Source organism: Pimephales promelas, chromosome 9 (assembly GCF_988280905.1).
Source record: "Pimephales promelas chromosome 9, fPimPro1.hap1.1, whole genome shotgun sequence".
Lineage (NCBI taxonomy): Eukaryota > Metazoa > Chordata > Actinopteri > Cypriniformes > Leuciscidae > Pimephales > Pimephales promelas.
The window spans coordinates 31,878,211-31,892,930 of record NC_142777.1 but is presented as its reverse complement, the minus strand read 5'-3'; the positions used below and the strand labels follow the sequence as shown (position 1 = coordinate 31,892,930).

At 38.3% G+C, this 14,720-nt stretch overlaps 1 protein-coding gene across 3 annotated transcripts in view; it reads right to left on the bottom strand.

The window, feature by feature from the left end:
- Nucleotides 1-7,102: 7,102 nt before the first annotated feature.
- Nucleotides 7,103-14,720, bottom strand: part of pdlim7 (PDZ and LIM domain 7) — a 42,589-nt gene continuing 34,971 nt past the window's right edge. For all 3 annotated transcript variants that reach the window (XM_089135011.1, XM_039676661.2, XM_039676662.2), the window contains 3 exons: nt 13,493-13,613; nt 10,159-10,274; nt 7,103-8,714 (listed from right to left, as the gene is read on the bottom strand). In XM_089135011.1, coding sequence (XP_088991137.1) covers nt 8,628-8,714; nt 10,159-10,274; nt 13,493-13,613 — 324 coding nt within the window. In that variant the 3' untranslated portion in view covers nt 7,103-8,627. The remainder of the gene's footprint in view (nt 8,715-10,158; nt 10,275-13,492; nt 13,614-14,720) is intronic.

Below are 14,720 nucleotides of genomic sequence, written 5' to 3'. Positions count from 1 at the left end.
ATCCAGAGTTTTGAGAAGATTGGAGAAACTTAATTTTTCGCCCAAAAATGAAAAAAAACGAAAGGGGTAACACTGTCGTTTTTTTTTTCGGGTCGAAATTTTGAATTTCGATATCTCAGCTCTGGAAGGGTCTAGAGCCTCCATTTTTGCACTCGGGTCAAAGTCTCACAGCCCTCTATCATAATCCAGAGTTTTGAGAAGATTGGAGAAACTTAATTTTTCGCCCAAAAATTAAAAAAAAACGAAAGGGGTAACACTGTCGTTTTTTTTTCGGGTCGAAATTTTGAATTTCGATATCTCAGCTCTGGAAGGGTCTAGAGCCTCCATTTTTGCACTCAGGTCAACGTCTCACAGCCCTCTATCATAATCCAGAGTTTTGAGAAGATTGGAGAAACTTAATTTTTCGCCCAAAAATGAAAAAAAACGAAAGGGGTAACACTGTCGTTTTTTTTTCGGGTCGAAATTTTGAATTTCGATATCTCAGCTCTGGAAGGGTCTAGAGCCTCCATTTTTGCACTCAGGTCAAAGTCTCACAGCCCTCTATCATAATCCAGAGTTTTGAGAAGATTGGAGAAACTTAATTTTTCGCCCAAAAATGAAAAAAAACGAAAGGGGTAACACTGTCGTTTTTTTTCGGGTCGAAATTTTGAATTTCGATATCTCAGCTCTGGAAGGGTCTAGAGCCTCCATTTTTGCACTCAGGTCAAAGTCTCACAGCCCTCTATCATAATCCAGAGTTTTGAGAAGATTGGAGAAACTTCATTTTTCGCCCAAAAATGAAAAAAAAAACGAAAGGGGTAACACTGTCGTTTTTTTTTCGGGTCGAAATTTTGAATTTCGATATCTCAGCTCTGGAAGGGTCTAGAGCCTCCATTTTTGCACTCGGGTCAAAGTCTCACAGCCCTCTATCATAATCCAGAGTTTTGAGAAGATTGGAGAAACTTAATTTTTCGCCCAAAAATGAAAAAAAACAAAAGGGGTAACACTGTCGTTTTTTTTTCGGGTCGAAATTTTGAATTTCGATATCTCAGCTCTGGAAGGGTCTAGAGCCTCCATTTTTGCACTCAGGTCAAAGTCTCACAGCCCTCTATCATAATCCAGAGTTTTGAGAAGATTTGGAGAAACTAAATTTTTCGCCCAAAAATGAAAAAAAAACGAAAGGGGTAACACTGTCGTTTTTTTTTCGGGTCGAAATTTTGAATTTCGATATCTCAGCTCTGGAAGGGTCTAGAGCCTCCATTTTTGCACTCAGGTCAAAGTCTCACAGCCCTCTATCATAATCCAGAGTTTTGAGAAGATTGGAGAAACTTAATTTTTCGCCCAAAAATGAAAAAAAAACGAAAGGGGTAACACTGTCGTTTTTTTTTCGGGTCGAAATTTTGAATTTCGATATCTCAGCTCTGGAAGGGTCTAGAGCCTCCATTTTTGCACTCAGGTCAAAGTCTCACAGCCCTCTACCATAATCCAGAGTTTTGAGAAGATTGGAGAAACTTAATTTTTCGCCCAAAAATGAAAAAAAACGAAAGGGGTAACACTGTCGTTTTTTTTTCGGGTCGAAATTTTGAATTTCGATATCTCAGCTCTGGAAGGGTCTAGAGCCTCCATTTTTGCACTCAGGTCAAAGTCTCACAGCCTTCTATCATAATCCAGAGTTTTGAGAAGATTGGAGAACCTTAATTTTTCGCCCAAAAATGAAAAAAAAACGAAAGGGGTAACACTGTCGTTTTTTTTTTCGGGTCGAAATTTTGAATTTCGATATCTCAGCTCTGGAAGGGTCTAGAGCCTCCATTTTTGCACTCGGGTCAAAGTCTCACAGCCCTCTATCATAATCCAGAGTTTTGAGAAGATTGGAGAAACTTAATTTTTCGCCCAAAAATGAAAAAAAACGAAAGGGGTAACACTGTCGTTTTTTTTTCGGGTCGAAATTTTGAATTTCGATATCTCAGCTCTGGAAGGGTCTAGAGCCTCCATTTTTGCACTCAGGTCAAAGTCTCACAGCCCTCTATCATAATCCAGAGTTTTCAGAAGATTGGAGAAACTAAATTTTTCGCCCAAAAATGAAAAAAAAACGAAAGGGGTAACACTGTCGATTTTTTTTCGGGTCGAAATTTTGAATTTCGATATCTCAGCTCTGGATGGGTCTAGAGCCTCCATTTTTGCACTCAGGTCAAATTCTCACAGCCCTCTATCATAATCCAGAGTTTTGAGAAGATTGGAGAAACTTAATTTTTCGCCCAAAAATGAAAAAAAAACGAAAGGGGTAACACTGTCGTTTTTTTCTCGGGTCGAAATTTTGAATTTCGATATCTCAGCTCTGGAAGGGTCTAGAGCCTCCATTTTTGCACTCAGGTCAAAGTCTCACAGCCCTCTATCATAATCCAGAGTTTTGAGAAGATTGGAGAAACTTAATTTTTCGCCCAAAAAGGAAAAAAAACGAAAGGGGTAACACTGTCGTTTTTTTTTCGGGTCGAAATTTTGAATTTCGATATCTCAGCTCTGGAAGGGTCTAGAGCCTCCATTTTTGCACTCAGGTCAAAGTCTCACAGCCCTCTATCATAATCCAGAGTTTTGAGAAGATTGGAGAATCTTAATTTTTCGCCCAAAAATGAAAAAAAAAAAACGAAAGGGGTAACACTGTCGTTTTTTTTTCGGGTCGAAATTTTGAATTTCGATATCTCAGCTCTGGAAGGGTCTAGAGCCTCCATTTTTGCACTCAGGTCAAAGTCTCACAGCCCTCTATCATAATCCAGAGTTTTGAGAAGATTGGAGAAACTTAATTTTTCGCCCAAAAATGAAAAAAAACGAAAGGGGTAACACTGTCGTTTTTTTTTCGGGTCGAATTTTTGAATTTCGATATCTCAGCTCTGGAAGGGTCTAGAGCCTCCATTTTTGCACTCGGGTCAAAGTCTCACAGCCCTCTATCATAATCCAGAGTTTTGAGAAGATTGGAGAATCTTAATTTTTCGCCCAAAAATGAAAAAAAAAAAACGAAAGGGGTAACACTGTCGTTTTTTTTTCGGGTCGAAATTTTGAATTTCGATATCTCAGCTCTGGAAGGGTCTAGAGCCTCCATTTTTGCACTCAGGTCAAAGTCTCACAGCCCGCTATCATAATCCAGAGTTTTGAGAAGATTGGAGAAACTTAATTTTTCGCCCAAAAATGAAAAAAAACGAAAGGGGTAACACTGTCGTTTTTTTTTCGGGTCGAATTTTTGAATTTCGATATCTCAGCTCTGGAAGGGTCTAGAGCCTCCATTTTTGCACTCAGGTCAAAGTCTCACAGCCCTCTATCATAATCCAGAGTTTTGAGAAGATTGGAGAAACTTAATTTTTCGCCCAAAAATGAAAAAAAACGAAAGGGGTAACACTGTCGTTTTTTTTTCGGGTCGAAATTTTGAATTTCGATATCTCAGCTCTGGAAGGGTCTAGAGCCTCCATTTTTGCACTCAGGTCAAAGTCTCACAGCCCTCTATCATAATCCAGAGTTTTGAGAAGATTGGAGAAACTTAATTTTTCGCCCAAAAATGAAAAAAAAAAACGAAAGGGGTAACACTGTCGTTTTTTTTTTCGGGTCGAAATTTTGAATTTCGATATCTCAGCTCTGGAAGGGTCTAGAGCCTCCATTTTTGCACTCAGGTCAAAGTCTCACAGCCCTCTATCATAATCCAGAGTTTTGAGAAGATTGGAGAATCTTAATTTTTCGCCCAAAAATGAAAAAAAACGAAAGGGGTAACACTGTCGTTTTTTTTTCGGGTCGAAATTTTGAATTTCGATATCTCAGCTCTAGAAGGGTCTAGAGCCTCCATTTTTGCACTCAGGTCAAAGTCTCACAGCCCTCTATCATAATCCAGAGTTTTGAGAAGATTGGAGAAACTTAATTTTTCGCCCAAAAATGAAAAAAAAAACGAAAGGGGTAACACTGTCGTTTTTTTTCGGGTCGAAATTTTTAATTTCGATATCCCAGCTCTGGAAGGGTCTAGAGCCTCCATTTTTGCACTCAGGTCAAAGTCTCACAGCCCTCTATCAGAATCCAGAGTTTTGAGAAGATTGGAGAAACTTAATTTTTCGCCCAAAAATGAAAAAAAAAAACGAAAGGGGTAACACTGTCGTTTTTTTTTTTCGGGTCGAAATTTTTAATTTCGATATCTCAGCTCTGGAAGGGTCTAGAGCCTCCATTATTGCACTCAGGTCAAAGTCTCACAGCCCTCTATCATAATCCAGAGTTTTGAGAAGATTGGAGAAACTAAATTTTTCGCCCAAAAATGAAAAAGAACGAAAGGGGTAACACTGTCGTTTTTTTTTCGGGTCGAAATTTTGAATTTCGATATCTCAGCTCTGGAAGGGTCTAGAGCCTCCATTTTTGCACTCAGGTCAAAGTCTCACAGCCCTCTATCATAATCCAGAGTTTTGAGAAGATTGGAGAAACTTAATTTTTCGCCCAAAAAGGAAAAAAAACGAAAGGGGTAACACTGTCGATTTTTTTTTTCGGGTCGAAATTTTGAATTTCGATATCTCAGCTCTGGAAGGGTCTAGAGCCTCCATTTTTGCACTCAGGTCAAAGTCTCACAGCCCTCTACCATAATCCAGAGTTTTGAGAAGATTGGAGAAACTTAATTTTTTGCCCAAAAATGAAGAAAAAACTAAAGGGGTAACACTGTCGTTTTTTTTTCGGGTCGAAATTTGAGTCGAAAACTCTATCAGAATACAGAGTTTCAAGAAGATTGGAGAAACTTATTTTTTCGCACCAAAAAAAAACCACAAAAAAAACGACAAGTAACACTGTCGTTTTTTGGGGGGGGTCGAAATTTTGAGTTTCTCTGATCTTCTTGAAACTCTGGATTCTGGACCTGAGTGCAAAAAAAAAAAAAAAAATTCTGGACCTGAGTGCAAAAAACTTGGACCTGAGTGCAGATTTTTGCATTCAGGTCCAAGTCTCATGGCCCTCTATAAGAATCAAGAGTTTCAAGAAGATCAGAGAAACTCAAAATTTCGAAAACGAAAGGGGTACCACTGTCGTTTTTTTTTTTTTTTTTTCGTTGGGAAAAATTAAGTTTCTCCAATCTTCTCAAAACTCTGGATTCTGGATCCTTCCGGGGCTGAGATATTGAGATCCCAATGTAGCCCGCCTGCAATCTATTGAATGGGGATTTGGGTAGTTTATTTTTTGGACATTTTAATTTAAGTTCCTGTCATGATAAAAACTATTTTACTGCACTCAGGGGGGGCCCCTGAGTCTGTGGGACCAAGCGCCATCCCATAATTCCACCGTCCACGAACCCACTATTTTTATAAAGGCATAAATGCTACATGGGATCTCAATATCTCAGCTCAGGAAGGGTCTAGAGACTCCATTTTTTGCACTCAGGTCAAAGTCTCATGGCCTTCTATAAGAATCAAGAGTTTCAAGAAGATCAGAGAAACTCAAAATTTTGGCCATAACGTAACATACAAAGTAATGGAGCCTTTTATACATTGTTGTGTTTCTTTAGAAATAAATAATGGATAAATGGAGTCTTTGGATGCCTCAGATGTTATTCGCAAGTTATTTGCTGTCAAAGTGACGCCAAAATGAATGGGAGGCAATGGGATGCTAACAGCAGGTGATAGTCCGCTACAATTGCAGCCCCCGGAGGCAGCTTCAACTTCCGGCTGATGGATTACCCCCTTGGACCCATCTCTTCAGGGGGACTCATCTCTTCACCACACCGGAATCCCTCTACTGAAACCCCCAAGGCATTACCAAACGATCGACGACTAATTAGCCCATACAGACGAAGATCAGAATTATCTGCATTCAACTTCTTAATATTACTCTAAATTTAAACTGTGACAAAACTTAATATGCATTATAATATATGAGTACAATATGGATCTTAATGAGTTGTAAGTGTAATAGCATGATATTCAAAAGAGTTGTTATTGCATAGAGAAGAGAGAGTTGAATATTTCCAATTGTTAGAAATGATAAGACCAGTACCCCCACCCCTCCCCGACTGGCGGGGAGTGTGAGAGAAAGAGAAATTGTTAGAGAGAGCAGCAGGGGTTGCAGAGTTTTCTGGATGTATCCAGGTCTCAGTCAAGCCCAGGATATAAATGGTAGAACGAGATGCAAAGGCTGGAATGAAATCAGCTTTATTGACAATTCCATAGACCCATAGAAAGAGAGAGAGAGGTGAGAATGAGGATAAGGGGATAGGGTGTAGATTAACAGTATTACACCTTCTGTGTATGAGGAGAGGTCGATGTCGAGAGACAACAGGAATATATTGAAAGCACGTGTTAATTAGGTGAAATAAGTAAAAAGATAGGAAAGGTCTTTGCTCGGTGGAGTCACGCAGGTAGAGTCGCAGGTCTTTACTCTCGTCGGACTTCACACGAGGAGGCTGAACAGCGCCAGCACGCACGCTGCACTGATATAGTGCTTCCAATCACTGAGTGAGAACGGCTGCAGCCGGCCCTTGCAATTGGCTTTATGCACAGCTGCACTACTTCCTGAACTTAAGCCAGCTCCTTGTTTCCTGTCTGCCATTATTGGACAAATTGATTAATCCAGGTGTGCCTGACCTCAGTAGTCACGGCAACAATAATCAGACTCACCTGAATTAATCAAGTTCGGCCAATAATTGCAGACAGGAAACAAGGAGCTGGCTTAAGTTCAGGAAGTAGTGCAGCTGTGCATAAATCCAATTAGCACAAAAAGCCAATAACCCGAGAATGGGCGAAACCGAAACAAGCTCTTCAACTGGCTGTTGAAGAGCGCTACTTAAGTGCCAAAATATACAAACTCTAATCCCTGAGGCGTGCGACAAAAATCAAAATAGATTAAAAATAGAAGCACGTACAATACAGATATTTATTCAAGTTAAACAATTACAAATGAGCAAAGAATCGAAAACAGCCCTAATACTAAAAGTAATCAAAGCAACAGAAAAAAAAAATATAGGCGTGCGGCCTAAATTCTAAACAGCTACAATGCAGATATTAAGTGAACATATAGATAATAAATAAGCAAAGGATCGAAAAATAGCCCTACTTAATTGACAAATAGTAACCAGAGCAACGAAGAACTAAATATTAGGAAGAATCAACTTACGCGCTCAACATGACTGCAGGTGATTTATTAGTGTCTCGAGCATCATTTCTTTATACATGATTTGCACCTCTCACAAATAAACCTCTGCACAGAATACAGCAGTTTGACACAATAGTTAAAAAGCTATAAAATGCACGTGATACTTGATGCATAACACATTATCAATACAATAAAAGTACAAAAATTAAACTGTTGCCTCAAATTTATATAACTTTCTAAGAGCAGGATATTGGAGGGATATTGCATTTCTGCCAATTGGAGATCACGATAAGGGAATGATGTTCTGGGTGTAGCATCTCTAAAGAGGCCAATGCAAACCGTTTTTTTTAAGGCTTCACAAGCCTTTCCTTAATTCAAACTACCTGTCTGATTAGAACAGATGAATGTAGCATATTTAGTATTGAAGACATGTACAGACAATTGGTTGGGTCAGGATGGAACTCATGCAATCAGTGCTAATGTATTTCAGCGTAGCTGCCAGGGGCGTTTTATTCCTATGTGGTTTGCCATTACCTTAAGTACCCTGGCACAGCAAATCAGGCAGAGCAAAAAAAGTAGGCTGCACAGCATCTAGAGGATTGAGGGGCCACTTTAAGATCCTGTCTGAGTAGATCACATGCTCAATGTTTAAGCCTACAAAATGGATTGTATGGAGTACGACTCGATTGCTTCAATCATTGCATGGGGGATGCTTTGGCCTTATTTGTGACAACAGAGAGGACACTTTGGATGACAAATATACATAAAATGCTAATAAAAAAGGTCACGTTTTACACCAAAATCACGTTAGTTTTTTTTTTTCCCAATATTTTCATGATAATCACATTCCCTTTATGTTTAATGGTGACTTTCTTTTTGGTTGTATTAAAATAAGAACAAAAGGCAGTACAAATACTATAAAGATGTATAAATACTTTTCTTTTTATTGTATTGCTGTACAGTAATTAGAAAGACACAAGTAGAGAAAATGTGCTCAAGTGTCATGGAGATGAAGTCATAAAAAAGTTAATATTCTTACAAATGGCTTAATTTTCATTATCCATTATAAAAAAAACATGACCTTACAAACATTGAAATGCTGAAACGAACCAAATCCATCTAAAAAGTGAAAGTAAAGTGAGCCGTATAAGGAAGAACGTGTAATATCTTTGGATTTACAAAGCATTGTGAATACTGCAGGTGTAATTTTGGAGGTGGAGGTGGATGAGGAGGGACATGCAAATGCCTTGTTATCCTGGTTCCAACAGTTCGTTCATAAGCCGTTTTTCCAGTTGAATGACTGGCATCGTAACAGCAAAACTGAGGCCAGACCGTCAGCTTACCGTATCAAGCTACTGAACATTCAGATCCGTGCTTTGCTGAATGACACATTCTTAGTGAACGCTGATCGAAGCGGGCTATAACAGCCGGTGAAAGCCTGCGGAGCTACTGTATCCATCACTGTCAGTCAGCCATATGTTTCAGGCTTCAAGTAAAGTAGTTGTTCTTGTTTGGCATAGACCCCCCAGTCTCCGCTCCGGCCCCTCCTTGAAGCCTCACAGCGGAGAGAAAGCGTGGCTTTTACACAGTGGCTTGTCCTTCTTTGAATAGAACGTCTTCCCCTCTAGATTGATTTGACAGATCTGAGGAGATGAAAAATGAGGATTAAACAGTGGAAAGCAAACTCTTTATCCGTCATGGAGCTAATGCAAAGAGACTATTCAACAGGGCTATTTGAATGTTGCGATTCATCATTTGCTACTTGCTAGAAGCCAATAATATTAGGGGTGAAATGTTTGAAGTCTAGAAAGCATTTAACTCAGTAAGATCTTTTTAAATAAATCGACTCTTTCCCCCGCTGGCATTTATGAAAAAGAGTTTACAGACACCACCGGCAGTTTTGATCATTTTCATAAAAATGTCATGGCCCCCGGAATATTTTGTTGTATGAATATCTGAACATGCAATATGTCAAGAGAAAGGACAGAGCCTCTGCTGCCATCTGCGGGACACTATTAACATGTTAGGGTTCAAAGCCCCACATGGCACATGCGAGCCGCTGTTGAACGGTGTTACTCGCCAGTTGCCTGGTAACTTTATGAATTTTGACAATCCATGGTTATGATATATGGCTTAGGGCAATCAGGAAATCACATGGATGTGATGTAGTAATATAAATATACAGTCTGACGCTCTGCATGTTTCAGAGTAAAGCACAGCGCAGGGTTAGTTTTCAGTTTCGATTCACAGTAAATGCTACTTTGTAAATTATAAGCGACTCAAACACATAGCACGTGCATTTGGAACGCAACGTGCGCCAACCATATTCCCAAATTTGTAAAGAGAATCATTATAAATCTGTTGTTGTCAACAACAACGAGAATCATTAAGTTCTCTCTGCGGTTTACCGCCAAAATAAAAGCTCAATGGTTTAATGTTTGAACGCAAATTAAGCCGGCCAAATGTTATTATTGCAATTTTATCATTGTTCTGTAAAAAAATAAAATAAATAAAAAATAAATAAATAAATAAATATTATTATTATAATAATAACATAAACAACAATAATAGCAATTATATTAATACTTTTATTATAACACATTGTATTATAAGACAATATATTATTATCATTAAATATTAGATTTTTTCATTTTACAATGCAATAGAATGTATTAATGCAATTTTAAGATATGTATTTATTAATTTAATAAAATACAAATAATAAATTGTTTTAATAAAATAATATTAAAACATAAAAAAATAATAAAAGTCTTTAGCTAATAACATGCCTAAATCCCTCATGATTTTTTTGCTATTTATTGTGCTCTTGTGGGGAGCAATGAGGGACACAAATAAAAATGGATGAATTCCTAAAAAGTTAAATAAATGGCAAGAGCATCCTTCCATAAGAGAATATAAAGTTCATGTCTTTGTTTATCTGGAAAATTTTTAAAAGTTAAACTTCATGCAAACAGTCACTGTATGAATTGTCTGGGTTCACATTGGCCGTTTCTTGATAGTGTTGCGTGGTGCAGAAAGTTTAAGATGGAGTTTCGGGACAGGTCCCAATGCATCAAAATGACTTACGGCACAGACAAAGCAAGTGTCATGCCAGCTGTAGCCCAGCGCCTCAAGGAAACGGTCCCCTGCATCAATCTTGAAGTCACAGCCATGGCATTTGGTACCAAACATCTTTTCATAGTCTGCAGAGAAAAACAAACCAACCAAAAAGGGCCTATTAAGCCAGCGAGGAGGAAATGTTTGGTCAGATACAGAGAGAACAAGACAAGAAAGTAATAATAATAATAATAATAATTCATCACATTTATATAGCGCCTTTCTGGACACTCAAAGCGCTTCACATAGAGGGGGGAATCTCCTCAACCACCACCAGTGTGCAGCATCCACCTGGATGATGCGACGGCTGTCATAGTGCGCCAGAACGCTCACCACACACCAGCTTACTGGTGGAGAGGAGACAGTGATGAAGCCAATTGGTATATATGGGGATGATTAGGAGGCCATGATGGACAGAGGCCACTGGGCAAATTTGGCCAGGATGCCGGGGTTACACCCCTACTCTTTCGAAAGACATCCTGGGATTTTTAATGACCACAGAGAGTCAGGACCTCGGTTTAACGTCTCATCCGAAGGACGGAAGTAAGAAATGTCTTATCGAAAGGGATTACATTTTCTCAGGCCTCACATGCTCAGTGTGATGCACTAGTCCAGATTCCTATTTGGATTGCCCCAGTTTTACCCATTACGAAAAACTTAAAAAGTTGCAGGCTTTACGTCTCGTACGCAAGGTAAGTGGTTTAAAGCACAATCCTTTTAAGGTGCTGAGACTGCAGCTATTTTATCAACACTAGCTCTTTATTTCTGACAGAAGCAGCTGCCCACTTGCTGCTGACACAAAACCGAAACTCTTCAAAGCTGCAAAGCACCAGAACAGCAATGCAAGCCTATTTACATAATAAAGACACGCACTCCCTTTAGATCGCTTAATGTCTGTTTATGTAAGATTAGGGGCCCAACAAATGTGACAATGGGATTAACTGCACTACATAAATATGAATTAAACATGGAAGGTGGCTGAATTTAGCAACTTTCCACCACTCGGGAAACAAAATGAATGAACAAGCACAGCTTAGCATGACAAATATCAGTCCTGAATTCAAAACTATTTCAACCGTGGTTCTCATGTGGGAATGCAAGTTCGAATCTGATCCGCAACGTTCCCGAGCCCCTTCACCCATGGGTCGCTTCTCATGGTTCCGATAAATACAAGTGTCAAAAGGTCCAAAATAAAAGAACAAACAATCTCTAAACACTTGGTTCTAATGTCTCCTGCTCCTTCCAATAATGTCCTTCTTTAAGTCTCACTAGTCCAGTGTTGGGGAGTACAGTAGTTAACTACAAGGAGCAACGCTACGAACTTAACTACATTTTTCAGTAGCTTGGCAGTAGCTCATTTGCTTTTTTTTTTTCTCTTCTTTTTAGCCAGTAGCTAAGTACTAAATATTTGACGTGCAATTTACGTTGGATGTATATTTTGTTCTTGCAATGTTGTAGGCTATTTGTTGCAATTTTGCACTTTTGACAAACAGTCTGAGATATTTGAGTGTTTTGTGTAATAAAACAATACTCTTTGAAATCATAATTGTATTGCATTGTTTTAAACACTAAATATTTTACTTAAAACATTCCTCAGACACTTATTCAGTTATTTATAATATACGTTGTTCAAAAAGCAAAACGTAGTTTCAATCAAGCTACTTTTTGATAGTAACTTATAGTGTAGCTAACTACTTTTCCAAAAGGGTAGCTTGAATGTAGTTTAACTACTTTAACTTACGAGTAGCTTGTAGCTCGTCAAACTACAGTTTCAGAGTAGCTTCCCAACACTGCACTAGCCTACATTACATTAATATAAAAGTACATTAAAGTTATTAAAATCAATCCATTGCATACAGGGATGTACAGAGAGTTTCTTAGGGGCAGGGGCAGATCCATCATTACGGAGTAAAAAAAAAAAAGTTTACACAAAGATTTGCACTTCTTTTACTTTTACAGGGTTCCCACACCTTGGTTAACTTCAAATTTCAAGGACTTTCCAGGTCCAATACCCTTAAATTCAAGGAATTAATGTCGGGACACATTTCAAGTGAGAGCAAGTTTACATCGTGTTACCTTGTAGGATACATTGTTAGTCTTGCGTGAGTGAACGTCATGGCAACGTACAAAAAGTACCTCAAGCGGAAACACTTAACGTAAAGCATAAATGCGTAAATCAAGCAAGCTAATATGCATAGGCTATGAAGTGTTGGCAAAATAACACATTAATGGAGCGGAGGGAATAATATGGATTTTTTTCCAGAAAATTTCTTGCACAAAATAAATTCAAGCACTTTCAATGACCTGTATCTATGCATGTTTATTTTCAAAAACTTTCCAGGGCCTTGGAAAAAAAAATAAAAAAATCAGATTCACAAACTTTCAAGGATTTCAAGGACCCGTGGGAACCCTGCTTTTAATAGCGGTTCCAAACCCAACTGAAGGTCCATTTTCTGCCACTTACTGCATGACAACTACATGACAGCGGATGTAAAAAAGAATCACGCTCAGGATAGCTGATTCAACCAGTTAAAAATGCCTAATTGACCCCGTTACTGATCCTTCAGTGAGGAGACGCGCTTCTGATGCCTCTATTGAACTGTGATGGGCAACATCGCAACTATGATGAGAAAAAAAAAACAGGTATGCTTGAGCATTCTGTCTTTTTAAGGTCTTGTGACATGGTCTGTGATCCATTTATAATTCCTTCGAACTAGAGTTAATCTGGAAGCGGTTATTTTGGACACGTATTTAAATGAAATCACACTAACAGTGCATTTGCATCGAAGTTTGTTTTAATCGAACCAAACATGGCAAGTGTGAACACACCCACAGTCATAATTCCGTCTAGTCCTATAAATTAAAGTGTCGAAACCAAATTAAATTAAACAAAACAAAAATTCCTAATGCCTTGTTGCATCATAAATGTAAGCATCACAAAAAGTTAATAAAAAGTGGCTACTACTGCACATGCTGACACTTTCAGCTGGTTGCTCATGTGGTCAGCATGAGTTTGAATCTGTCTGTCTTGTGATTCGAATAATAAAAAAAAAACCTGAACTAAAAGTATTAATGGTTCCATTGAGCAGCAAAGCACTTTCTACTAATTGCAAATTTAAAGCAGATTCTCAAGCATAAAAGTTCTCAGCAAAGCTCCTAATCAATGTTCAGGGCCGGTATGGAGCAGATTTGAAGCCTGAAGTGAAGTGGCAGCATTTGAATGATTAAACACCGCAGGAGCCCGTGCTCGGCTCTCGGCAGGGGCTGTCGATAAGATGTGCGGCCGGGCGTGCGACTCGCTCACCTCTCTCGCAGTAGGGCTCTCCCTCCTCCATGTAGAAGGCCTGGTTCCTGATGGGCATTTTGCAGGCGGCGCACAGGAAGCACTGTACGTGGTAGGTCATCTTCAGGGCGTGCATGATTTCCTGTGGAGAGGACAGAGGGGTGTGAGGGAGCTGCGCACGTCACCTATGAATTCACACTTCCAAAATCATTCCACTCTCACTTTTAAACTCTCGCACACGTTACCCCACTGGCACTGCTCTTCATCATCAGCCTCATGCCATGCAATCAGAATAGCTTTTGTTTGATTTTAAGGTCATACTGACATTGTCATAGTATTATATTGTCATATTATAACATTAACTTGCATAGTTTTTTTTTCTTCTACAATTTACAACCATCTTTTTATTTTAATATGTGACAAAAGAAGGTAATTTTTACAAAAGAAGGTAATCAGATTAATTAATTATGCACCTTACAATTCACCAAGTAATTTATTGTTTCATCAATCAAAAATGTTGAAGTTTTATGATTTAGTTGATTTGTACATGTTAAAGTTTATTTACCAAGTCAAATATAATAAAATTCCTAAATGCTTGCAATTATTATTTTCCCAGCGAGAAAGTAAATATAATCTTAGAGGATTAAGTATATTTAACCAACCACAAGTACATTCGACATTAAGAGAACACTGTTTATCCAATAAAGGAGTTAAATTGTGGAATAGTTGCTGTAATGAGTTAAAACAAGTCACGTCTATTTTTCCAGTTTAAAAATATTTACAAGAGAATAACATTGGAAAATAAAAATGAATTAGACAGGCTTGCTTCTGGTGTGGACAATGGTCCACTAATGTGTTAATGTTCATTTTATGAACAGATGTTGTCATTAATGAGTTGTATTTGATTCCAAAGTTAAGGGCAGGCAAAATAAGCTTTAGATTCCGTCTGCACCTGGTCATCTGTAGTGTTTATGTTTCAAATGATCTGTAAATGACCAAACCGAAATAAATGAAAAGTCATTATAACTTTTTAATGACAAATTCAACGTGTACCACTGTAGTTGAGGTCACGAAAAATATTCATGACACATGACGAGATGAGACATGTAATGACATGTTATGATGTATTGGTTTATTTCAAGATGTCATAACAAAGACATCTTAAACAATGTCATATCTGCATTCAAAATGTCAAGACACTTAATGACAGTTGTCATAAACATGCATAAACCCTACTTCATATTCAAGA